Here is a 25,235-nt window from a genome sequence, read left to right on the forward strand (position 1 = left end):
AACTCAGGGCCTTGCACATGCTAGACAAGCACTCTACTATTGAGCTGTACACTCTCAGCCTTGTATTTATAATAAGAGTGCCTTTTCTTTCTCATGTGGCACAAAGAAAACCCCCCCGAGCAGCAAGCCACCTCTGAGACAGCCCTCTTTAGCTCAGCAGGCATTTTGGGCCACTAAGGAACAGAAACAAAACACAGAACTTCTCCACACACTGCTCGCTCCTCTGCGTTGTTCGATCCATTCTTGATCTCAAAGAAATTGGGCTTGAACAAAACAACTTGTACTAAAATTTAATCCAAACCCCACAGCTAGCAGATTTGTCCCCTGGCCCATTCTAGGAGAGCCATCAGCCATTTCAGGCCTTCCTGAATGACCAGCACTGTTTTAAATTCCTACCCCCCTTTTGTCTCTGGATAAAGCAGTTGTCTGTGGACAAACAGTAGAATCAACGTAAGGGGATCCCTGGCTATCTGACCGATGAGCTATGTGTTTAGTAAGACCTTACATTTCAGCCTCATGTCACCAGTCAAGACCGCTCAGAAAGAGCAGCCATCTCTGAGACCAGCAGACCGAGCACCTGCCTGCTTCCCTCTATCCATCAGTGTTGGATGCTGTCGCTGTAAGTCAGTGGGACTGGACAGACAGCTAGCTGTCAGCTCCAAAGCAGGGACAAGGCCAAGAGCTTAATGGAGTTTTATTTTGAAAATATGGCAAGAGTCTAAGGCACTTCAAACATTTAAATACATACCGGACCCAAGTAAATGTGACACATTATAAAGGAATCCATAAATACATAGAGAACTATGCTGTTTCTCTAGCGGCAAATACAGAGCCAATTCTAACACAACCTTTATTAGACGGGGCTGTGCGATGGTTAAAAGTGTGATGTTACATGTAACTTCAGGAATTTCATCACTATGCAATATAAAAGTTGAAAATACGGTGTCAACTTCATAGATATCTTTGATATAAAAACCCATATAATACACCAACTGGAAATATTTCCCTGTGTTAATTTATATGCTTTGAGGGTTCCATCTTTTCTATTTCTAAAACCAGATACTACCAGCCAGGGGCTGAAGTTGCAGATGATCAAAAGAATCATCTCAACTATCTTACTTTAAAAAAAAAAGAAAAGAAAGGAAAAAAAAAAAAGATCCAAATCACCCTGGAATGAAATTCTGGAAGTGTTTTCCAATGGGTTCCACATGGCGCAAATATAAATATCTGTGGAAACATTTAACCAAAGAGAACCTGGTGGCTTCTTTGTGTTGTAGGGGAGCCAGGGAGAAGAAAGAGAGGCTAGTTTGCGGATCTACCACTGTACATAACGGAGCAGAGTCAGAAGCCACAGATCGCAGATTCAAGCGGGCCCTACATAGAGTAGACAGCCAGAGAGGAGGCTGGGTGTCCGGGTAGACACTCTCCTGCTGGCCCTGCTTCCCCTGGCAAAAAAGCCAGCTCAGGCCCAGGCCTTCATGCTTCTGTGTGCTGGTGAGCTCAGGCACAGCTCATATACATTCAGTGTCTGTCACCCCAACAGGAACAATTAGCAGCTTCGTGGAGGTGTGTACATGAGGGCTGTTTGCCATCTCATCAATCAAATGAGCCTCGGTGAGTTGGGCTGGGAGATGTCTTCCTTCCAAGCCTAGGAGTGCCCTAGAGACCAAGAGGGAAAAAAAAAAAAAGGCTAGTAAGTGACCTCGGGCAGCTATGGTATCTGTGACATTAGAATTTCGTCCACTATCGCTGATAACCACTATGGGGAGCCAGAGAGAGGAGAGCCCTGGCTGAGAATGTCAGGCAGGTGTCCATTACCAAATGGCACTGCTCTGAGGCCAGCTGGACTCAGCAGGCCTTGTCCAGCTGTTAGCCCCTGGAAGCCAACATCCCATTCAAGAGAATGCAAACTGTCAGGTTTAGGAGCAATGCCAGGAAAACACGGGGATCCGGGGGTGTAAGCCTGTGCCATTTGGAGAAGTCTGAACAAAAAGCTGTGTGAGATAGCTTCTATCTCCCAAGGACACGGGGTCCAGCCTTCTCTGTGTTTCTTGGTGGAGGAAGTACATTTTTTGTTGTTGTTGTTGTGGGTCTTGAATTCTGGGCCTGGACCCTGTCCCTCAGCTCTTCAGCTCAAGGCTAGTGCTCTACCACTTGAGCCACAGTGCCACTTCCAGTTTTCTGGTGGTTTATTGGAGATAAGAGTCTCAGAGTTTCCTGCCCGGGATGGCTTTGACCTCAATCCTCAGATCTCAGCCTCCTAAGTAGCTAGGATTATAGGCCTGAGCCACCGGCGCCCAGATAGGGAATGCATTTTTTATAGTTCTACACTAAAACTTCCATTTTCAGAATGGACATGAAACCCACATCTCCTGCCAGTCTCCTGCCAGAGGGGCCCACCAGCCTGGGGATTTCGGCCGATGGAGAATACTGACCGGAGACTGGGCTTTGACAAAGTTGATGTGGGCATACAGCAGAACGGCTATGTCCTTGTGTCCTGCGTCCAGCGCTATTGAGAGTGCAGTGCTGCCATCCTGAAAGTCAAAATGGAAAGAAAAAGCCAGGGTGAGAATTTTCTGAAATCCAGCCATTCATTCAGCCAATTTAGGAATGGTTTCATTCTGGACCTTTTCAGTAGAACACAGAAGAAGAATGAGGTCAGCTCACACATTCAGCGAGAATAAGGAATTGATCCCAACAACATCTGCTTTCTTCCTGAGACGGAGCTGTGATGCTGAGTACCTTTATAGAACTATCAGGTACACCCATGGGTAAGCACTGAACTCTGATGGCTCCATTAAATTTGCAGGGATTTAACTAGATAGGAAAGGGTAAGCAACATGGCTCATTTTTCTAGTCTAGTCTTGAAATGAGGACTTCTCTGGTCACAAGGAACAGGAAACAACTGGCATGTGGTTTCAACCTTGGGGTCCTTCCCTCCCACACAGTGCATTTGGGGAGCTGCTTTTCTTCTGGAAGGAAAGGATGTTCAGTTTTGGTTACAGATAAGCAAGTGGTAATTAGCCAGACAGGATTTCAAAAAGTCCCAGTGACTCCATAGATTCTTATTATGAATCTACAAGCAGTTCATGAAAACACAGCCCAACAAAACCCAGGCACATGAAATGGACTGTTCTTGAGGAAAGGCAAGCTGGAAAAGTTGGGGGGGGGGGAAAAAAAAAATCTTGTGCCTCTGCAGTTCCAGCATCCACCCCTGGGGGGCCTGAGGGGCAAGAGCAGCCCCTCAATACAGTAAATACCTCCACTGGTTTGCTGGTCCTACTGGCTTAGGTCCAGTGGGATCTGAAGAGTTATGGCTTCCCTGGAAGTTTCTGGTGTTTTGAACCAAAGGAAGTTCTGGTTCTAAACTGTGTTCCATAGAAAGAAACTTTCAAAAACAGAACCAACCCAGCCTGACCTCTGTGACCCTTGACCTGTTTTTATTGCCCAGTGCAAGCTGTGCTTTCTGTCTGTCAGTGCATATCCTTCTCTGGCCCAGGGACACTCAGAAGCACTCTCTTGCTTTTTGCTTCACACTCAAGGGGCTGGGCACTGGGGCTCACGTTTGTAATCCTAGCTACTCAGGAGGCTGAGATCTGAGGATTGTGGTTGGAAGCCAGCCCAGGCAAGAAAGCCTGTTAAGAATCAAGCACAAAAAGCCAGAAGTAGAACTGTGGCTCAAGTGTTAAGAGTGCCAGCCTTGAGCACAAAAGTTACAGGATGACACCCAGGCCCAGAATTTAAGCTCTAGTACTGGGGGGGGGGGGGGGGGGGGGGAGGGGGGGGGAGGGACGCAAGGGGCTGGGAAGGTGGCTCAGTGGTAGGGTACTTGCCTTGCATGCATGAGGCCCTGGGTTCGATTCCTCAGCACCACATAAGCAGAAAAAGCTGGAAGTGGCACTTTGGCTCAAGTGGTAGAGGGCTAGCCTTGAGCTGAAGGGCTGAGGGACAGTGTCCAGGCCCAGAGTTCAGGGCCCACAACCGACCAAACAAAACAAGCCCTAGCTATCGGGGAAGCTTGGGAACAGGGTAAGGATGATAGGAAACAGATCAAGTTGAAATGGGAAAATGTGCTTAAAGCAGCCAGGACCTGAGCTTGTGAAATGTCACTCACTTTATTTAATAAGCCTTTGTGAGTTACCGTGTTGTCTCTTCATGTGGGAAAGTGCTTTAGTCATAAACGAGGCCAGCTTCTAATTAAGAATCCGTTGTGTTTTTGCTCACATGGACCTTGGATCACCTCAGAAATTGCCTACGTTGAATCTGACTCAAGTGTCTTTATTTTTCCCCCCTTATTAGGATCCTGGTTCACCGACACACCCCAAGAAGTCACTTTCTTCCTTTAATGACTGCTGGGGTGAGGCCTGATTAGTGTTCTGCCCATGCTGAATGGGCGTATGAGCGTGCACAGTCAGGAAGGTGGCCCACGCGGAGGGTGGAAGAGGATCTGCCCCGCCCCCCCCCCCCCCCCCCCCAGAGGCCCAGCACAATGCTTACGTTGTCTTCCAGGTGACCATTGCAGCCTGGCTGGGCCAGCAGCAACTTGACGATCTCCACGTGCCCGTGCTCGCTGGCACACATGAGGGCGGTGGAGCCTTCGTCATCTTGGATGTTGACATCAGCCCCACAGGCCAGCAGGCCCTTCACCATGTCTATCCGCCCGTGACTGACTGCCAGCATGAGGGCCGTCTGCCCTGCCTGGGGGGAAGACCTGGCTTTAGAACCGTGTGATTGACATGTCGAGGGGAAAGCAGAACTGTGCACTAAGGAAGGGCGGTAAAGGGATCGGTGCTTTACTCACTCCAAGGACCTGTCTCCATCTCCTGTCTCCCCAGGAGAGACTTAAGGATGCCCACGTGTCCCGGGGATGTTTGGTCAGCAGGGACTGCCCAGTAGTGCCTGGACTGCAAGCCCGGCAATGCTGCTACATCAGCCTGGTCTCATCAACCTTGTCTACCATCGCCAGGCGAAGTCAACATAGTAAACAACAGCACTGACCTGGCTGGCCTTGGCGTTCACATCCCCGCAGCCGAAGAGTTCCTCCACAACCCGCATGTCCTTCTCTGCCTCCACGGCTGCCAGAGCGGCCAGCATGATGGGGGTGTACCCCGCCTTGTTCTGGTGATCAACGTTACACACGTCTGCAAGCAAGGACTTGTGTTAGCAAGAAACTGTCTCCTACCAGCCCCAGATGGACGTGAGGACTGGAGGTACAGGGGTTTGAGAGGAACCCCAGAATGCCTCAGGGATGTATGTTTGGTCTTTTCCCCTAGGGCCTGCAATGGCATGGGGGTTTTCAAGAAGTCTGAGTCGGTGCTCTGGAGAATAAACACTAAGGTGGGATGTAGACATTCAGCAGCTTACTGTTCCGTTTCGTAGGATTCCTAAAGGTAAAGCTCTAGCACCCTGACTTGTAGCTCTAGCACCTGTGGTCTGAGAGGAACAAAGCAGCAGCAAGACCTCTAAGAAACTGCTAGGGACTAGTGGGCCCATGTGGGCAGCCCGGTGCCATAGCTCACACCTAGAATCTTAGCTACTCAGGAGGTTGAGATCGGAGGATCATGGTTTGAAGCCAGCCTAGGCAGGAAAGTTTGTGAGACCTTGATTTGAAATTAACTACTAAAAAAAACTGCTGGAAATGGAGCTGTGGCTCAAGTGATGAAGTCTAGCTAGCCTTGAGCAAAAGGAGCTCAGCGATAGTGCCAAGGTCCTAAGTTCAAGCCTTAGGACTCTCCCCCTGCCTCCCCCGCCCCCCAAAAATACTAAAAGAGGGCTGTAGGCATGTTTTTACTGTGGACTGTCTGAGGATTTGGGGGAAGCAAGGAGGAGGAGGAGAAGGGAAAAGGAGGGGAAGAGAAAGAGAGAAGAAAAAGAAGAAAGCAAACAGAAGAGAAAGGCTAGATCTGACTGGCTTTCTCCTCTACGTCAACCCAAGAACCTCAAAACAAAGTAGAAAAAACAAGAATCAGGCAGTCGGATCAAGAATCAGTAGAGGAAAAACTGGGCAGTTTCATGGCATCTTAAAGTAGATGCCAGCATCATGCCATCACTAATTAGACTGAGTGACTGTACATCCTGCTTTAGCCAGAAGACAGAAGTAAAATAACTTCTAAGTAAGTTCAGCCACTATGTACACTGGGCTGCTGCACTTTGTTGAAAGCTCCCCTATCCCTGTGATACCACAGACATTGCTATATCCTGGAATGGCAAGTTCCCGTTTTTATTCACGTGGTTCAGCTATGATGACAACGCTTGCTTTGATATCTAGCCTGATTCTCCAGTATTTCATTTATTTGGGGAGAAGAAACAGTGATGTTTCTACCAGGGCCTTGCTTGGTCCCTCTCCTGATGAACCACTCACTCCTGATGAACCACTCACTTCTGTAACATGAATGGATGGTGGTCTGGGTACAAGGACAGCCCAAGCAATGCACAAATGCAAGAAGAGCTGGGACTCTGGATCTGAGCAGGACTCTGTCCCTGCGATCAGACCAGCCAAGCCCGTGTGATTCAGCGCAGGAGCAAATGTGAGTTTATTACCAGGCATCCACTTCACTTCAATGCAGCTGACGCGCAGCAAGAAGATCTCCCAAACCTCTTTTCAAAAACATCTGGCATCTGTGCCCACCCCGTTTTGTTTAAGTTTCAAATCATGACTCAGAAACAGGCTTCTTGCCATGTCATGTAGAAGAGCAATGAAAGGGTTTTAGGAGGGCCAGAGGATTCGGGAGTAGAGTAACAGGCTTCTCCGAGATGAGTCAGGACCTGCTGCTGGAGGAAAGAAGGGGCAGCCACCGCACCTGCGTCCAGAAGCAGCTTGACGATCTCGAAGTTGGAGTGGGACACGCTGTAGTGGAGGGCTGTGTTCCCATTGCCATCCGCCATGTTGATGATGTAGCGGAGCACGGCGGGAGAGACAGCATCAAAGGCTGCAATGTAGTCGCCCACCATGGCCGGCACCGCTGACTTCTGACTAGACACTCGGAACCACTCCTGCTGGAGGGTGTTCAGGCAAAATCTCTGCCAAAACACGGAGCTGCCATTAGTTCTTCTGTGTATAGACCAGCAAAAAGCCCAAGCAACCTGACCTTTTGTAGTCAAAAGCCGTGGGTTAGGATCTGCTCTCCAAAAGCTACCTCAAAGCTGGCAGCAGTGGCTCACGCCTGGAATCCCAGCTACTCAGGAGGCTGAGATCCAAGGGTCATGGTTTGCAGCCAGCCTGGAGAGAGTCTTAAGTCCAATTAACTGGGAAAATGCCAGAATTAGAAGAAGCCGGTCAAGTGGTAGAGTATTAGCCTTGAATGAAAAAGCTAAAGAGTGAGAGGCTCTGAGTTCAAGCTAAAGTACTAGCTCACGCGTACACACACAGAGAGAAAATGACAACTACAGAATACCCCCACACAGCCCCAAACACCAACCTGCACCATCTCTCTGATTTTAATCAGCACACATGATCTATTCTAGTTTCCATAAGACAGGCCTCAGAGCACCCTGTAAGGCAAATAGTTCCAGAGCCAGACCCCAGAGGTTCAAATCGGGATATAACCCAGGGAAGCTACTTATTCTGCATCACAGTTTCCAGGTCTGAAAAAAGGATAATGCCTCTCTTCCAGAGTTTGCAAGGAGGTTAAAACACTCCAGCTGCTAATCGCATGGAATTTGGTTGGTCTTGAAAATGATTTTCACAGATACCAGGACGAAAGTATGCAACTCCCTCCGACCAACTCCAATTCCTTCAACTCCTCCACCACACTAGGCTGAGGGATCATCGTGTGGAGACTGCTAGTTTGGGCTCCAATCCCAAATGCCAATGTTCCACCATGGAGAGAGAGGGAACCCAAAGAGGTCTGCACAAATTCCATTTCTCATTGAGATCATCGGTCTCTGATTACCAGCCCCACTCTGACTTCTTTAGACAGGGGGCTTGCTTCATGGATGAGCCACTCAAACTAAGGCCCAATGAGGTTCAAGGTGGATTAGCCAGAGCCAGGGCTGGGGAGGAAGATGACAATGCTTGTTCCATAACCAGTCACATGTGCTTTCCAAGTTGCAGGCTGTATCAGAGAAAGATAGCCTATGTCAAACCCTCAGCACCCAGAAAGTCTCTGTGCCTGACTCTTCCATTTCCATCTGCTCAATCATATTTTGTGTTACTTGGAAAGAGTCTTGGCCAGGAAAGAACTGGTCTTAATTTTTCCTTCTCTTCTCATCCAGATTTCTATTTCTTTGGAGTCCTCACACAGAAAGAAAGGAAATACGTCCTCTCCCTTTCAGGCCATTGTAATTTTAAACACTTTGACAATGAATGAAAACTCAACTAGCAAAACAATATGTAAGTCACAGACGACACACTAGAGAATTCAGAAAGGCCATATATGCATTACGATTCTAGGATGGTGGAAGGAAAGGAAGAATGATTACGGCTACTCAATGTGGGATCCCTAAGGTACCAGTTTTAAATTCGGGCTGCACCTAGTGGATGCTGCTCCTGCTGTGCTATTTCCTGGTTTCACCACTGTGATCAAGGGAGAGCCCAGGCACTAGCTGGTACTGATGAGTTTCAACCAGCAGTGCCTTCATTTGACTAGGAACTTAATTTACTATCACATTTTTATCAACGTCACATGCTCCTTTTCTTTTTTGGTACTCTGACAGACTGTCACAACTCAGCTGGCTCTGATGAGTCAGTTTCCATAGCAGTAGAAACAAAAGACACCAAGTTAAAAAAAAACAACAACATGCACATGGCAATACACCATGACTTAAATGGATCTTACCCTAGATAGGGATAATCTAGCTTTGGTCTAGCTAGTCTAATCTAGTAGCTGCTGCTCTAGATAAGGCCCAGTCTTGACGGTCTGTGCTCTAAGGAGAGGGGCTGGGTGTGAGGTCCCGCAGCTGTGTGCCCTTGTGTATTCTGCCTCTGCTGTGATTGGCATTGCAATGGTATTTGTCACACAAGAGGAAACTGCTCCAGGATTAGATAATTCCTCAGGTCCCTCAGATCCTAACATTTTGATTTCATAAGTACATTTTTTTTGTGTTGGTCATTTGTGAGGCTTGAACTCAGGGTCTGGGGGCTGTCTCTGAGCTCTTTTGCTCAAGGCTAGTGCTCTACCACTTTGAGCCACAGCTCCACTTTTGATTTTCTGGTGGTTAACTGGAGATAAGAGTCTCATGGAGCCAGGCGCTGGTGGCTCACGCCTGTAATCCTAGCTACTCAGGAGGCTGAGATCTGAGGATCGCGGTTCAAAGCCAGCCCGGGCAGGAGAGACCGTGAGACTCCTATCTCCAATAAACCACCAGAAAACCGGAAGTGGCGCTGTAGCTCAAGTGGTAGAGCACTCGCCTTGAGCTGAAGAGCTGAGGGACAGCGCCCAGGCCCAGAGTTCAAGCCCCACGGCCAACAACAACAAAAAAAAGAGTCTCATGGACTTTTCTTGGTCAGGCTTTGAGCCACGATCCTCAGATCTCAGCTTCCTGAGTAGCTAGGATTACAGATGTGAGCCACTGGTGCCTGGCTAATACATCATAAGTCAACTTTTTCACCAGTTGTTGCCTTATTTAGCATTTAGATGTTATAGCAAAGTGAACTGATATGCAAAGGTTCAAATGTATATGATTATCAAACCACATTTTCTCAAGACTTTAAAGATGGAGCTGTCAACCAACTTGCTGCTCTAGCCCAGGGAAGTAGACGTGCTCCCAGTCACAAACATGGTAATGGCAACAGAACCACCATTGCTATAGAAATGTCTGTACCATTCCTATCACCATGGCAACCACAACCTCTGTGCTCTCAGACTATGCAAGGACATGTGCAGTTATTGTTCTGTTTAAAAGCGCTCAAGGACAGTGCCCAGGTGCTGAGTTCAAGCCCCACAACCACCACTGCCACCACCAGCAACAAAATGGCCAGGCACTTGTGGCTCACACCTGTAATCCCAGCTACTCAGGAGGCTGAGATCTGAGGATGGCAGCTCAAAGCCAGCCCAGGCTGGAAAGTCCCTGAGACTTGTGTCTCCAATTAACCACCAGAAAACCAGAAGTGGAGCTATGGCTCAAAGTGATAGAGCACTAGCCTTGAGCAAAAGAGCCCAAGGACAGCACCCAGGCCCTGAGTTCAAACCGCATGACTGACAAAAGTAAAAAAATACAAAAATTGTGGGCTGGGGCTGGGAAGGTGGCTCAGTGGTAGAGCCCTTGCCTTGCATGCATAAGGCCCTGGGTTCCATTCCTCAGCACCACATAAGCAAAAAGAAAAAAGCCAGAAGTGGCGCTGTGGCTCAGGTGGTAGAGTGCTAGCCTTGAGCTGAAGAGCTGAGGGACAGTGCCCAGGCCCAGAGTTCAGGCCCCACAACTGACAAAAACAACAAACAAAACAACAGAAATTGCTAGGATGCTGCTCCTGGGCCTAGAAGGTTCTATGGAGAGAAGCGCCGCAGGAAGAAGATGACTGCAATTAGTCCTTTCTGTATGTCAGTGTGTGCCTCACATGCCTCCACCCTAAGAAAAGTACAGGGTGGGTAAAGGATAGCCAAAGTTGGGCCCCAAGGAACACCCTGGGTGCTTTGGGGGCTGGGCAGCACGGGGCGTATCCTGCCACTCATACCACAAATAGTTCAGGGAGATGCACGCAGGCTACAGCAGCCTGAGCAGCTGCCCTAGCCCTGAGTCTGCGCAGACAGGGGACACTGTCTGCTTGTCATTCTTACCATATCTTTGCTGGTCAGAGCTTTGGGATCATTGATGTTATTTTTCAGTAAGTTGCAGGCAGACAACATCTTTTCACTTAATTCATACCTGAAAGGGGAGGAGGGAAGTGACGTGAGCTCAGGATGGGCCACAATTCAAGTCGTTTTTATCTCAAATCACACATACCTCTTCTCTGAGCCAGTCTAGGCTGCTGGTGGTGTCGGCTGGGTGTCTCTCTAGGCCTGTGATTCAATGATACCACACAGAGCCATGCACCACCAGCCAGAGCTCAAAGTCTTTCCCTAAAGGTAAATCTGGCACTGAGAACATTATTATGGTCTCGCATCTGGAGAATTGTTGTTCCTTGTGTTAGGGTTTTGTGTTTTTGCAGTGTCTTTGCAGGGCCTTGAACTGGTAAGGCAAGTGCTCTATCGCTGAACTTCATCTCCTGATGACTGTTCTAAATCCTTTAACATATTTTCACTCTTACAGGGTTGGAGAGGTCTAAATTACCATGTAATATCCAGTAGGTTAACCAGGAAGCCACTCAGCTCAACCTATATCTGGCAAATATAAAAGTGTGGTTTTTTTTTTAACCCATATGAAACCTTAAAAATCACATTGGTTTTAAATCCTTTTATACAAGTACTTAATTTTTTAAAATCAAGTGATGTATATTAAACAACTTAGATATCAATAAAGCTGTTTTTAAAAAAAAGCAGGTGACATTTCAAACCATCTGAAAACAATTGGCAATATAAATAGAAACACTCACCTGGAGCAAGAAGCAAATGTAGCAAGCTGTCATTTGCCCAATGGAACAGGAATGTTTCCTGAATTGTTCTATTGATAGTTTACATAATGAAAAACCACACTGAAGTTTTCATCTTTTCCATCGTCTCAAATCCACATTTACTAACAACTTAGTCCCTAAAACGTATTGCATTTTTAGGGACCTTGTAGCCTACCATCATGTCTGACATTTTATTTCAGCTGTTAATTATGTTATTCCTGTATCCACAATATTCCTGATCACTCAGGGAGCAACACATGTAAGATGACACACATCATCTTACAATAAAATGGTTGAGGCCAAACACGTGTTTACAATGCACACAACGGTTCTGTACTAGCTACACCAACACTGGCATTGAGTGAAATGGTTAAATATAAAATCTGAACTCCTAAAACAAAGAAGGGTGTTGGTCACCAAATTTTCCCAATATGTCTTTAACTATCAAGTAAGGTGTTCAGACAATGGAAATTGTAAGAGACATAGTTCTCCGTGTGAAATTCAAGTTTCAGATAACAAAGAAGACTAGCCATTGTGCAATTCTCTTTGCTACTCTAGGAGGCCCCAGCCTACACTTGTATTTATGAACATCTTATTCAGATGTGCATATCTCTGTGGGATAGGCAAGACCAAAGAGAAATAATTGTGCAATCTCTGAGACTCAGATTCTATTGCCCCAATGCACTAAGCGTGGGGGAGAGGGGGGAGGGCCGGGGGTGGGGAGGGTACCACACCTCTCTCTGATTTCCACCTTCTCAGGTTCACATTCTTGAACCTGTGTTTCATCTTCCACCCTGGCAGACTTGAAACCTTCATTATTAATTGCATGGTGCCCTTCCGCCATTCCCTGAGTATCTTCTTCGTCTTCTTCTTCCTCCTCCTCCTCTTCTTCAGGAGGATACTCAATGACATCACATTCGTCATCTGACTCGGAAGAAGAGCTTTCATCTGAGCTGGAATCATCACTTGAAGTTGTTTCATACCTAGGTGGCAATTTGGGATTTCAGGAGATGCAAGTTGTGCCCAGAAAGACTCAGTGATAGAAGTTTCTATGAAGGCAAAGCTGCTGACTCCCTCCAGTGGTTTTACGTGCTGCACTTAAGAGATTCAAAGTAAGTTCTGTCTGAACGTGGTGGGTTCTGAATGGGTTCTGGCTTCAAAGGGGCCACCTGGACTGGGCACCTGTGGCCTGTCATCCTAAATAATCAGCAGGCCGAGATCTGGGAATCGCAGTTCAAAGCCAGCCTGGGCAGGAAAGTCTGTGAGACTCTCATCTCCAATTGAACACCAAAAAAAGCTGGAAGTGGAGCTGTGGCTCAAGTGGTAGAGCATTAGCCTGGAGCACAAAAGCTCAGGGAGAGCAGCCAGGCATTAGGTTCAAGCCCCAAAGCTGGCATATACCAAAAAAAAAAAAAAAAAGCTTTTGGGGGGTTTCTACCATGACACCAGCTGGTATCATATACATCTAGTTATCTGAAGAAAAAAAAAAGTATGGCTTAGTATATACATTTAGAAGAAACTTAAGGAAACAAAATCTGAAGTTGTTCAGTTCTATTTCTTTCTTCATTTATTCTCCCACAGTCAGGGTGAATAGATGGCATAATCTATCAAGTATGCATGTGCTTCAAAATGTCCAGGGCCCTAGCACTAAAAAACAAAACAACACACAACACACAGATTTGATCAACAGGAACCATCACATTAAGCCTCAGTAGCTTCCTCTGGCATAAGTACTTTTTTTTTTTTAAATTTTTTAACTCTGCAGTGTTGCCTTCTGGTAAGCAATTCCTTTGACTCAATTGTAGGATGATAAATGGGCGGAACTATTTCTTGAGAAAAGGAATACATAAAATAGCCAACACCCATTCTATTTTAGAAAGAACGGATGGCCTAACTGCATTACTCTTTCATGTGAAAGGCTCACAGTTCGACCATGGGAGCTAATCAAGGAAAAAGCACCCGGTGCTGGAGTGGAGGATGACGTACTCCATCACTGGGTGATAGAGTGCAGCTCCCAGCCTCCTCTCTTCATCTACTGCTTTGTGATGAAGAAACACAGTGTTCAGGTCAGAGGACAGATGCCAAGTTTCAGCTTCATTAGGTAGCGTTGGAAAGACAGCAAGAAGAGGGAAGAAGAGAGCCCAGATGGACCTTTCTGAGGAGAATCTTCCATCACCAAGATGTTGGCAGCAACTCAGAACAGGTACCTTGAAACATGCCTTCACTAGGCAGGAGGCAAAGGAGACGGACAGAGGACACTGTACTAGCAACACCATCTTCCCTTACCCGCCATTAATGCCCACAAACTGAAGATTCTTCTTGGTGCCATTCGAGTCTTTGTTCCCATCCTTCTTCTTCATGATGGACTTCAGTGTGTTTTCATTATTTGTACATACTGTGGGAAAAGGAATCAGGGCAATTAGACCTGACCTAACTCATAGAAGATATGAATAGCTGCCCTTCCTGCTCAAGTCTTGACCTCCTCATCCCTGTATTTGTAACTGTAGATTTGGGTATGCACATGTGAGAAACTTGTACAAAATCTAATGGACACGTGTAGTGTGTTCAAAGAAATACAATTCTGGGATGGGAAGGTGGCTCAGGGGTAGAGTGCTTGCCTTGCATGCACCACATAAACAGAAAAAGCCAGAAATGGCGCTATGGCTCAAGTGGTAGAATGCTAGCCTTGAGCTGAAGAACTGAGGGACAGTGCCCAGGCCCGGAGTTCAAGCCCCACGGCTGACAAAAAAAAAAAAATCAAAGAAATACAATTCAAAGTTCTAGGACTGTTTCTTAAATGAGGGAAAAAAAATCAATTGTACTTCCAGGTATCACAAAACCAGTGAAAATTGGTTTTCTTTGTTTACAAATTGCTTTACTGTTTACAAAGTTATGTTGCATCCTTTTTCATCTTCAAAAAAGCATTTAGGTCCTAGAAGAAAGAATAATGGTATACGTTTTCTTCAGCTGATATAATCTGGAAAATGTGCTAGAACGAATGAAACATTGTTTACTAGATTCCATAATTTGTCATACCAAATACATTTTCTTAAAGGGCTATACTGCCTACTTTCTCTGGTCAGTGTGTGTGTGTGTGTGTGTGTGTGTGTGTGTGTGTGTGTGTGTGTGTGTGTGTGTGTGTGTGTGTGTGTGTGTGTGTGTGTGTGTGTGTGTGTGTGTGTGTGTGTGTGTGTGTGTGTGTGTGTGTGTGTGTGTGTGTGTGTGTGTGTGTGTGTGTGTGTGTGTGTGTGTGTGTGTGTGTGTGTGTAGGGGAGTTCTAAGGGTATTTGAACTCAGGACTTTGTGCTCTTGTTCATCATTTTCACTTATGGATGGCATTCTACCATTTCAAGCCAAGTCTTTAGCTTTGCTGATTCATTGGAGATATGAGTCTGATCTTTTCAGCTCAAGGCTAGTGTTCTACCACTTGAGCCACAGTGCCACTTCTGGTTTTCTGGTGTTAACTGGGGATAAGAGTCTCATAGACTTTCCTGCTGAGACTGGCTTTGAACCGTGATCCTCAGATCTCAGCTTCCTGAATGGCTAGGATCATAGGCATGAACCACCAGAGATTGGCACGTGTACTTTCTCTCTCTCTCTCTCTCTCTCTCTTGTCATGTTGAAGTTATTCTAAGCTTACCTTCCAAACAATTACATAATCTTTCTTCAAGGCCAACTTGTAAAGCACACCTCACTCAATGGACTATGGGAAGTGTTGGTCTGTCATCCTGACTTGGAAGACTTTGGGAACTTACCATAGAGGCCTGTGGCTATCTGGTCATCAGTCAGGTTCACTGGGGCCAGCATATTTTCCTGAGACAGGAAGCTGTTTTGGCTGCTGAGTGGCTTCTCTTCTGTAGCCTCTACCTTGTACTCAGGCTGGGACGTCTGCATGCTTACCAGCCCTCCTGACTGAAGGCCTCCACACTTACAGCTATATTCCAAATTATTTCCTGCCAGGAAAGAAAAGGTAGAGTGTGTGACTCAGAGCTCTTGCTTTGTCTACTGATCAGCAATGCACACCTTCCTCCTCTAGTTCTTCAGGCCTGCGAGGGTGGGAGAGGGGGCTTCCCAGGGTATTCCCTTTTCAAGTCCACGTTCAACACACATGGTCAGTACTGCATGCAGGCCTCCAAACAATAGATAATGCTCCACGACCTGACATGTCCCTTGATTGCAAATCGGAAGGATCCAGCATGGTAAGTGGCATTTATTTTCCTTTCCTCCTCAATTCTTCATTATTCTGAAATGATTAATCTCTAAAAGATCTCACAAGCTTCTGAGGCCAGAAGAGCCCTTCTAGAGAAACTCATTCACTAGGCATTTTCCTCTTCATCATCCACCAGTCCTTTGTTTATGTACACACATTACTTTGGCCACTACTGAAAAGTTACAACATACACAAGTTGGCAAGAATGCAGTTATACCATACTTTATGGGTAGGGACAGGTTCTCAGAATGCATCCTTCGGTGATTTTGGAGTTGGGTGACACCTTCATGGATTTATACCAGTTCCAAGGGTGAGAACATCACTGAGCGGTAAGTGGCAACACTGTTCACTGTTGACAAAGCAGGATTATGCAGCATGTGACCACACAGAGAGCCCTTCTCATCATGAGCTTCAACCATGGTCAGAAAACCAAGCTTCCTCTCAGCCCTTCTACCCACCTGCACCGCAGTACTGCACAGTGAAAGCCGGAGAACTTATAACTTCCATGAACATAAGTATTTCACCATATAGCTCTAAAAGAAATAACTCTAGCTGGGTGCCAGTGGCTTACACCTTTAATCCGAGCTGCTCAGGAGGCTGAGATCTGAGGATCACAGTTCAAAGCCAGCCCGGGAAGGAAAGTCCGTGAGACTCTTATCTCCAACAAACCACCAGAAAACCAGAAGTAGCACCGTGGCTCAAGTGGTAGAGTGCTCGCCTTGAGCTGAAGAGCTGAGGGACAGCGCCCAGACCCGGAGTTCATGCCCCACGACCAACAAAAACCACAAAAAAAAAAAAAAAAAGAAGAAAAAAGAAATAACTCACATGCCATTAACACGAAAACTGACAAATATTTTTAGAAAAGGTAATTTATGATTATTATATATCCAGTCTATTCAAATTTCTCCAGTGATGTCATTTTAAAAATCCCCCAAATGGGTTGCTATGGGTTTTGTCAATCCTTCCTTCCTCTTCCTTTTTCTCTTTCTCCACCCCACTAACCCACCTCCTTTCATGCTGGTACTGAGGCTTGAACTCACGTCTTTGTGCTCTTGCTTAGCTTTTTATTGACATAGTTGGCCTTCTACCACTTGAAAAATGCCCCCAATCCATAAGCTGTCTTTTTTTTTTCTTTAAAACCAGTTCTGGAGCTTGAACTCTGGGCTTGAGTGCTGTCCCTGAACTCCTTTTGCTCAAGCTAACCTGCTACCACTTGAGCCTCAGCATCACTTGTGGCTTTTTCTGTGATTAATTGGAGAGTCTCACATACGTTCCTGCCTTGGCCGGCTTCGAACCATGATCCTCAGATCTCAGTCTCCTGAGTAGCTAGGATTAGAGGCATGAGCCATCCGTGCCCAGACATAAGCTTTCTATTTAAATAAAAATGTTTTAGCCTCTGAAACCACTTGCATCTGTTCAGAACATTCCTAGCAACCTGTTACCTGCTCCCCACCTCTTCTAGCTAATCTCCCCAGGCAAGGCCGGGACTCAGTTTTGTAAACTAAGTCTTTTCCCCTCTACATACACTGGTACCAGGATTTGAACTTGGGGCCTCAAGCTAGCTAGACTTGCTTCCTCAGCTGGTGCTCAACTATTTGGGTTATGCCACCAGCCCAGACCTTTGTTGGTTATTTTGGAAGACGGCCCTAAACAGACTTTTCTGCCTAGGCTGCCTTTGAACCACAATCCTCTGAATCTTAGTCTTTTGAGTAGTGAAGATTACAGGTCTGGGCCACAGGGCACTCAGCTTTAAACAAGGACTTTTTAAAGTCCCTGCACTCCTAGGCCAATTGCTGTCAGGTCCTCTATCGTGAACCTGGCTGCAATGGTGGTTATGGTCCTGCTCAATCTTCCCACCCCAAATGGTGTTCAGAGTTGTCCGGGGACTCTATTCCTCCCAATTGTCCTTCCTTAGGAGACTGTGTATGGTGCCTGAAATTTCAGCTCCTTCATGATAAAGTGTCACCCGTGCTCTCTGCCAGGCTGATCTTTCCCCCACAGTATTTTTTTCTAGGATACCATTCCACAGATCTCTTCTGTCCGTTATGTCTAGATGAAAGTTTGCCCCTCCCTGTTTGCTCAGATTCCCAGGTCCCTCCCTGAGTCCCTTCTCCTGTTCCTTGTAAGGGACCTGAGTGCAGGGGGTGCCTCTGGAATAATTCTTTCCATTAAGAAAAAGGGCTTCCAGGCCCAAAGAAACATAGGCCCCATGGTTTCCCTTATTTGCTATAACTAGTATAAGTCTAGGACAAGCAGAGTAAGTCAAAAGCTATGTACATATGACCATGTAAGATGATGTTAAGTGAAATGAACTCCAAGATAGGGACACAAATGTTTTTTTCTTGCTTGGTATTGTTTTAAATGTACTTATAATGTACTACGTGATTTTTTTTGTTTCTTTTGTTTGTTCTTCCCCCATGGTATAACCCCTGTTGTCACTGTATTTGATTCTGGTGTCCTGCATCTTGTATATACATTTTTCTAATTTGGGGAGGGGAAGGGAAATAACAAAATGCTGAAATAAGGATACAGGTTGACCCATTGTAACAATGAGATATACAAGACACTATGTTGAAAATGAACCTTACAACTTCGAGTTGGGGAGATGGGGAGGGAAGGGATGGTAGGGGAAAAACAAAGGAGGAGGTAACAATGCTCGATAGGAAATGTACTTATTGACTTACTCATATAACTGTAACCCGTCTGTATAGTAATTTCACAATAAAAGACATGTATGTGTGTATGTGTATGTGTGTGTGTGTGTGTGTGTGTGTGTGTGTATATGAAAAGGCACCAGTAAAAGTAATAATGTAACTATAAAAGACAGTATAGTGGGTATGGGTGGCTCATGCCTGTAATCCTAGCTACTCAGGAGGGTAAGATGTAAGGATTGTGGTTCGAAGCCAGACTGGACAGGAAAGTCCATGAGACTCTTATCTCCAATAAACTACTCAAAAGAGCCAGAAGTGACACTGTAGCTCAGTGGTAGTATGCTCACCTTGAGCAAAAGAAGCTCAGGGACAGCACTTAGGCCCAGAGTTCAAGTCCCAGGACTGGTAATAAATAAATAAAAAGAAAGAAAAAGGGCTTCAAATTCAGCCTTTCCAGAGCAAACATTGGCTTGGGGGATAGACAGGAGAGATTCTTCATAAAGGTTCACCTTCTATTTATAGCTATTGCTTCCCAGGGGTCAGTGAATAGCTGCAATGGAGGAGAAAGGCCAAACCCTCCCTCCTTCCAGACTGCCATTCAGGACTCTGCCACCACCACAAACAGCCAACCCAAATCCAAGACAGAAAACATGAAAGCACAGAGCAGTAGTTTCATTTCTAGGGCCATTTTGATAATTTCCTGGGCATAGATTAAACAGCTGTCACGAACGCACCTAAAAGCCCACACTTAATCCTAGCTACTCAGGAGGCTGAGATCACAGTTCTAAGCAAGCCTGTGCAGGAAAGTCTGTGAGACTCTTATCTCCAATTAACCAGCAGAAAAAACGGAAGTGGTGCTGTGGTTTAGAGTGGTAGAGCACTAGTCTTAAGTAGAAAGAGCTCAGGGGGAGCACCCAGATCTTGAGTTCAAGCCTCACAACCAACCCCCCCCCCCAAAAAAAAAGAAAAAAGAAAGCCCATATTTGCTTAGAAATTGCCATGTTAGAGAGCAAATTAAGAATCACATTCATCACCCTACTGCATTGTTGGTGGGAGTGTAAACTTGTTCAACCACTTTGGAAAGCAGTATGGAGGTTCCTCAAAAGACTCCACATAGAGCTCCCCTATGACCCAGCAATCCCACTTTTGGGCATTTACCCAAATGATCACAAACAAGACCATACTAAAGCTACCAGCACAACCATGTTTATTGCAGCATTATCTACCATAGCCAAGATATGGAACCAACCTAGATGCCCCTCAGTAGATGAATGGATCAAGAAAATGTGGTATCTGTACATAATGGAATTCTATGCCTCCATCAGAAAGAATGACATTGCCCCATTTGTTAGGAAATGGAAAGACTTGGAAAAAATTATATTAAGTAAGCCAGGCGCAAAGAAACATAGGTCCCATGGTTTCCCTTATTTGCAATAACTAGTATATATCTGAGACAAGCAGAAAAGGTCAAATAAGATGATGTTAAGCTAAATGAATCCCAAGATAAGGACACAAGTGGTTTTTTCTTTCTTGCTATTGTTTCTAACGTATTTATAAGGTACCACGTGATTTTTTTTGTTGCTTTGTATGTCCTTCCCCCACTGTTTTGTTTTTCACTGTATTTGATGTTGGTATAATTTGGGGAGTGGAAGGGAAAAAACAAATTGTTTAAATAGGGATACAGGTGGACCCACTGCAACAATGAGATGTACAAGACGCTATGTGGAAAGTGGTGGGGTGGGGGAGGGAGGAGGTGTAGTTGAGATGGGAGGGAAGGGATGGGAAGGGAAAAAAAAGGAGGCAAAAATGCTTGATAAGAAATGTACTCATTTCCTTGCTCGTGTGATTGCAACTCCTCTGTATGGTATTTTCACACTAAAAAACTTAAAAAAAAAAAAAAAAAGAATCGCAAACCTCGCCCACATTCAATTACCCTCCCAAGTCTTAACCCAGAAAATCCACGCTGACAGGCTGCAGGAACTAAAGCTGGGTTAAATAAAATGTGATGTCCCATTTCGTCTCCAGACCTCAGAGACCTCGACTTGGAACTGAGTGGAGCACTTTCTGTTTGAGTACCTAATAGTGACCAAATATATCTGGAGAACATGGATGACACGTTGTCCAATCTTTGTATCCATTTGTGGTAGCAACACGTTTCACATATAGGTGACATTAAGGCATGGCTGTCGATTGCCCGTGGGGCAGTGCAGGCTGTGTGAAGATCTTTACTGAGGGGTGAATGAATGACTCCCTGTTCACAATATGGCACAGCTGCAGCCCTCTGCCAGTCCCAGCCCCCATGTGTGTCCTGAGTGAGATCACATGACCAGGAGCTCAATGTCCTGTCAGTTCTTGAAAAAGTATTCATCTCCATTCCGTAGCCTCATATAACCCTCACGTTAGGAATCGTTCAGTATGCCAAAGTAAATCTTAATCTTTTCCAGCGTATTTGAATGCCACTAATACCCATTTAGAAAGCCCAGGTTTAAAAAAGCAAGTGTGTGCTAGGCACTGGTGGCTCATGTCTGTAATCTTACTGACTCAGGAGGCTGAGATCTGAGATTGCAGTTCCAAGCCAGCCCTGACAGGAAGGTCTGTGAGACTCTTATTTCCAAGTAACCAGCAGAAAACCAGAAATGGGGCTATGACTCAAAGTGGTAGAGCCCTAGCCTTGAGTGGGAAAAGCTCAGGGACAGTGCCCAAGCCCAGAGTTCAAGCCCCATGACCTACAAACAAAAACAAAAACAAAAAACAAAGGCTGGGATCTGAAGATTTGGATGATCTTTCCCACAGGGCTTAATTTCCCCCAGGTCTTTAAATAATCATGAGGATTTTCAATTTCAGCAAGTCAGAGGTTAGTTCTCTTTTGAGAATTTTTCCCACTTTCTTCTCTTTCTTTTTTTTTCTTTATTGTGAGAATATGGTACAGAAGGGTTACAATTACATGGGCAAGAAAACGAGTACATTTCTTTTTTTTTTTTTTTGTCGGTCGTGGGGCTTGAACTCTGGGCCTGGGCGCTGTCCCTCAGCTCTTCAGCTCAAGGCGAGCACTCTACCACTTGAGCTACAGAGCCACTTCCGGTTTTCTGGTGGTTTTATTGGAGATAGGAGTCTCACGGTCTCTCCTACCCGGGCTGGCTTTGAACCGCGATCCTCAGATCTCAGCCTCCTGAGTAGCTAGGATTACAGGCGTGAGCCACCAGCGCCTGGCTATGAGTACATTTCTTTTCAAACATTGTTGCCTCCTCGTTGTTTCCCCTTCCCATCCTTTCCCATACTCCTCCCCTCCCCCCACCCGATCCTCCCCCCACCCTCCACCAAAGTTGTTAAGTTCATTTTTTGACATAATGACTTTTACTTTCCTTCTTTCTCTTTCTTTGCCTGCCTGCCTGCCTTCCTGCCTGCTTTCCTTCCTTCGTTCCTTCGTTCCTTCCTTCCTTTCCTTCCTCCATTCCTCCCTCCCTTTCTCTCTTTTTGGTGGTACTGGGGTTTGAACTCAGTGCCTCAATTTTGCTAGGCAAATAAGCACCCTACCACTTGAGCCACGCCCCCAAGCATATTTTTGAGAATCTGCTAAAAATTACAGTTTGCACAAAAAGCCCCATTGCAAAAATGTTCACAAAGCTACAGACCTCACTCAAGTTAAGAATCTGCTCAGTAGGCTGGGGGTGCATGGAGCTCAGTAAGGTAGAGTACAGGCCTGGCAAGGGCAAGGCCTTGGACTCTGGAGGAGCCGGTAGGGTGGCAGATGGTGAAGGGAATCCATGCGTGGTGGGAGAACTTTCCTCAGCCGAGTCCCATGGGAGACATCAGGAGAGCTATTTTTATAGAAGAAGCCTCCTGGGAGGGACTCTGGGAGAAAAATCGAACTTAACCTTGCCATTTGACAAAAGACACAGGCCCAGATACTCTGTAGCTACATGTCAATTCCCAACGCAGCCTTTACCAGGACTTCTATCACACTGTCTATGGGGCTTGGTTTGGATTGTTTTGAGGCTCTTAAAAAAGCATTTAAAGCATTTTAAAAAGTGGTACAAAAAGAGAACCAGGGGCTGGGAAGGTAGCTCAGTGGTAGAGTGCTTGCCTTCCACGCATGAGACCTGGGTTCAATTCTGCAGCACCACATAAGCAGAAAAAGCTGGAAGTGGTGCTGTGGCTCAAGTGGTAGAGCGCTAGCCTTGAGCTGAAGAGCTGAGGGACAGCGCCCAGGACCAGAGTTTAGGCCCCACGACCAGCAAAAAAAAGAGAAACCAGTAAGACAAGTCATTATATATACATATATATACACACACACACACACACACACATATATATACACACACACACACACATATACCCATATGTGTATATATATATATATATATATATATATATATATATATATATAAAATTTGAATCAGGAGATAACTATTAATGGTCATTTTGTAACAACTTCATGTTCCTGCTTTTCCTCTGGCTTGGAACTCTCTCTTCAAATTCACTTTCACAGCTAATGGGAATGACTTTAGATCATAAGCTCTTTTTTCTTGCTAGTCCTGGGGCTTGAACTCAGGGCCTGGGCACTATCCTTGAACTTCTTTTGCTCAAGTCTAGTACTCTACCACTTGAGCCACAGCGCCACTTCCAGCTTTTTCTGTTTATGTGGTACTGAGGAATGAAACCCAGGGCTTCATGCATGCTAGGCAAGCACTCTACCACTAAGCCACCTTCCCAGCCCAGATCATCAGCTTTTTAACAAATCTAAGATAACCAACACTGGAAATATAGAAGCTGATTTATGAAGCAGTTCTTTTGTTTGAATAAGAATGACTAGGTTTCTATAAACAGTGTGGCAGGCAGTTAAGTTCTATTTGCATTTGATTAGAGACAGTTGCATATTCTTAGAGTATTTGCAACTACTACTCCTCCCAACCCCACTGCCCCCCTTCATTTCTAGAAGGAAAAAGGAGGGGATTCATAACAAACCATCTACTCACTTCTCAGATGAAAATCACCCAATTCATTTATAGGAAAAATAAATATTACTTCCTAAAGTTTTTGGTGCAATAAACTTATTTCCTCTTAGTCAAGTATGGTGGTACAGACTTGAAATCCTAGCTGAGACAAGAAGGTGTGAACTTGTTTGCTCTGAACACTTTAATTCCATGAAAGAAAGTAATACTTTGAACTCACACTACTGGGAACTGAAAAACACTGTGTGTGTATGGCGGGGAGGGGAAAGGAGGGTACACAGGCATGCATGCAAGCTCACGTGTTCACTTTGCTCATTTAAATGGTTCCATTTTCCCACAGTTTTAGAGACAATATCATGACTTTGATGTAGCTGTGTGTGTGCACACATGCTGGTCCTGGGGTTTGAACTCAGGGCCTGGGTGCTGTCGTTGAGCTTTTGTGTTCAAGGCTAGCACTCTACTACTTGAGCTCCACTACTATAGCTCCACCTCTGGATTTCTGATTGTTAATTGGAGATAAGAGTCTCCTGGACTTTCCTGCCTATCTGGGCTGGCTTCTAACCTTGATCCTTAGATTTCAGCCTCCTGAGTAGCTACAATTACAGGCAATAGCCACAAAAGCTAGAAAAATACTTTGAATTATGCCTTTGATTACCACCAAATTCTGGCTACATCAAAGCCATAATATTGTCTCTAAAACTGTGGGGAAAATGGGACCATTTAAAAGAACAAAAAAAAAGTACATAGGAAGACTATAGATTATCCACATTTGGTTAGAAGAAGGCCGGGAGATGGTAACTCAGGCCTGTAATCCTAGCTATTCAGGAGGTTGAGATCTGAGGATCATGGTTCAAAGCTACTCAGGCAGGAAGTCCCCGAGACTCTTTATCTCCAATTAAGCAACAAAAAAGGTAAAAGGGGAGTTGTAACTCAAGTGGTAGAGCTCTGGGTTTGAGCACAAAAGCTTAGGGATCATACCTAGGCCCTAAGTTCAAGCCCTAGGACTGAAAGAAAAAAGAAAAAGAAAAAGAAAAGAGAAAGAACTATACTTGCATACTTGCAATGCTCAGGACTACATAGGTCCCGGAGGGAGGCTTCAACTATGTTTCATGCTCCTCTGAACTGTTCATTTATGAGCATATACTCCCGTTATAATTTTAATACATTGCACTGGAGTGTTAGGCATTATGACTCTGCTAAAAGTAATGTTTAGCATACTGAAAAGTGATACCACTGACAGACTAAACTCTCAACTCCAGGAAACATAAACAGAACTCTGAGCTGGGCACCAACAAACTTTGTTTTAAGCTTTAACACTGACAGAATGACACTGGGCTGAAAAATATATCACAATTACTTTGTTTTCTCATTTTTACCTGCAACATTTTCTTTATCTTGATATAAATTAGGGAGGCATAATAATTGGGGTGTGGGGAGAGGCCACAGGATTTATGAAGAATTATAAACATCAATATTTGGATTAAAAACAAAAGACCAAGCGAGACACCAGTGGCTCACACCTAAATACTAGCTTTTCAGGAGGCTGAGAACTGAGGATCATGGTTCAAAGTCAGCTTGGGCAGAAAATTATGAGACAGTTATCTATAATTAAAAAAGCTGGAAATGGCCAGGTGCCTGTGGCTCATGCCTGTAATCCTAGCTACTCAGGAGGCTGAGATCTGAGGATCTCGGTTCAAAGCCAGCCTGGGCAGAAAAAGCTGTAAGACTCTTATCTCCAATAAACCACCAGAAAACTGGAAGTAGGGCTGTGGCTAACAAGTGGTAGTGCTTGCCTTGACCTGAAGAGCTGAGGGACAACACCTAGGCCCAGAGTTCAAGCCCCATGACAGACAGAAAAAAAAAAAAAAAAAAGCTGGAAATGGAGCTGTGGTTCAAGCACCAGCCTTGAGCAAAAGAGCAGCAACAGGGCCCAG

The 25,235-nt window shown here is 45.4% G+C and overlaps 1 protein-coding gene across 4 annotated transcripts in view; it reads right to left on the bottom strand.

Annotated features, from left to right (window-relative positions):
* Positions 1–676: 676 nt before the first annotated feature.
* Positions 677–25,235, bottom strand: part of Kank1 (KN motif and ankyrin repeat domains 1) — a 183,280-nt gene continuing 158,721 nt past the window's right edge. For 3 of the 4 annotated variants that reach the window (XM_042699352.1, XM_042699353.1, XM_042699355.1), the window contains 9 exons: positions 15,244–15,444; positions 13,775–13,883; positions 12,223–12,471; positions 10,716–10,803; positions 6,801–7,020; positions 4,999–5,141; positions 4,498–4,698; positions 2,436–2,534; positions 677–1,659 (listed from right to left, as the gene is read on the bottom strand). In XM_042699352.1, coding sequence (XP_042555286.1) covers positions 1,597–1,659; positions 2,436–2,534; positions 4,498–4,698; positions 4,999–5,141; positions 6,801–7,020; positions 10,716–10,803; positions 12,223–12,471; positions 13,775–13,883; positions 15,244–15,444 — 1,373 coding nt within the window. In that variant the 3' untranslated portion in view covers positions 677–1,596. The remainder of the gene's footprint in view (positions 1,660–2,435; positions 2,535–4,497; positions 4,699–4,998; positions 5,142–6,800; positions 7,021–10,715; positions 10,804–12,222; positions 12,472–13,774; positions 13,884–15,243; positions 15,445–25,235) is intronic. The other variant, XM_042699354.1, reaches the window with a different exon arrangement.

The sequence above is a fragment of the Dipodomys spectabilis genome, unplaced genomic scaffold, assembly GCF_019054845.1.
Source record: "Dipodomys spectabilis isolate Male_0828 unplaced genomic scaffold, ASM1905484v1 ptg000241l, whole genome shotgun sequence".
NCBI classification, from domain to species: domain Eukaryota; kingdom Metazoa; phylum Chordata; class Mammalia; order Rodentia; family Heteromyidae; genus Dipodomys; species Dipodomys spectabilis.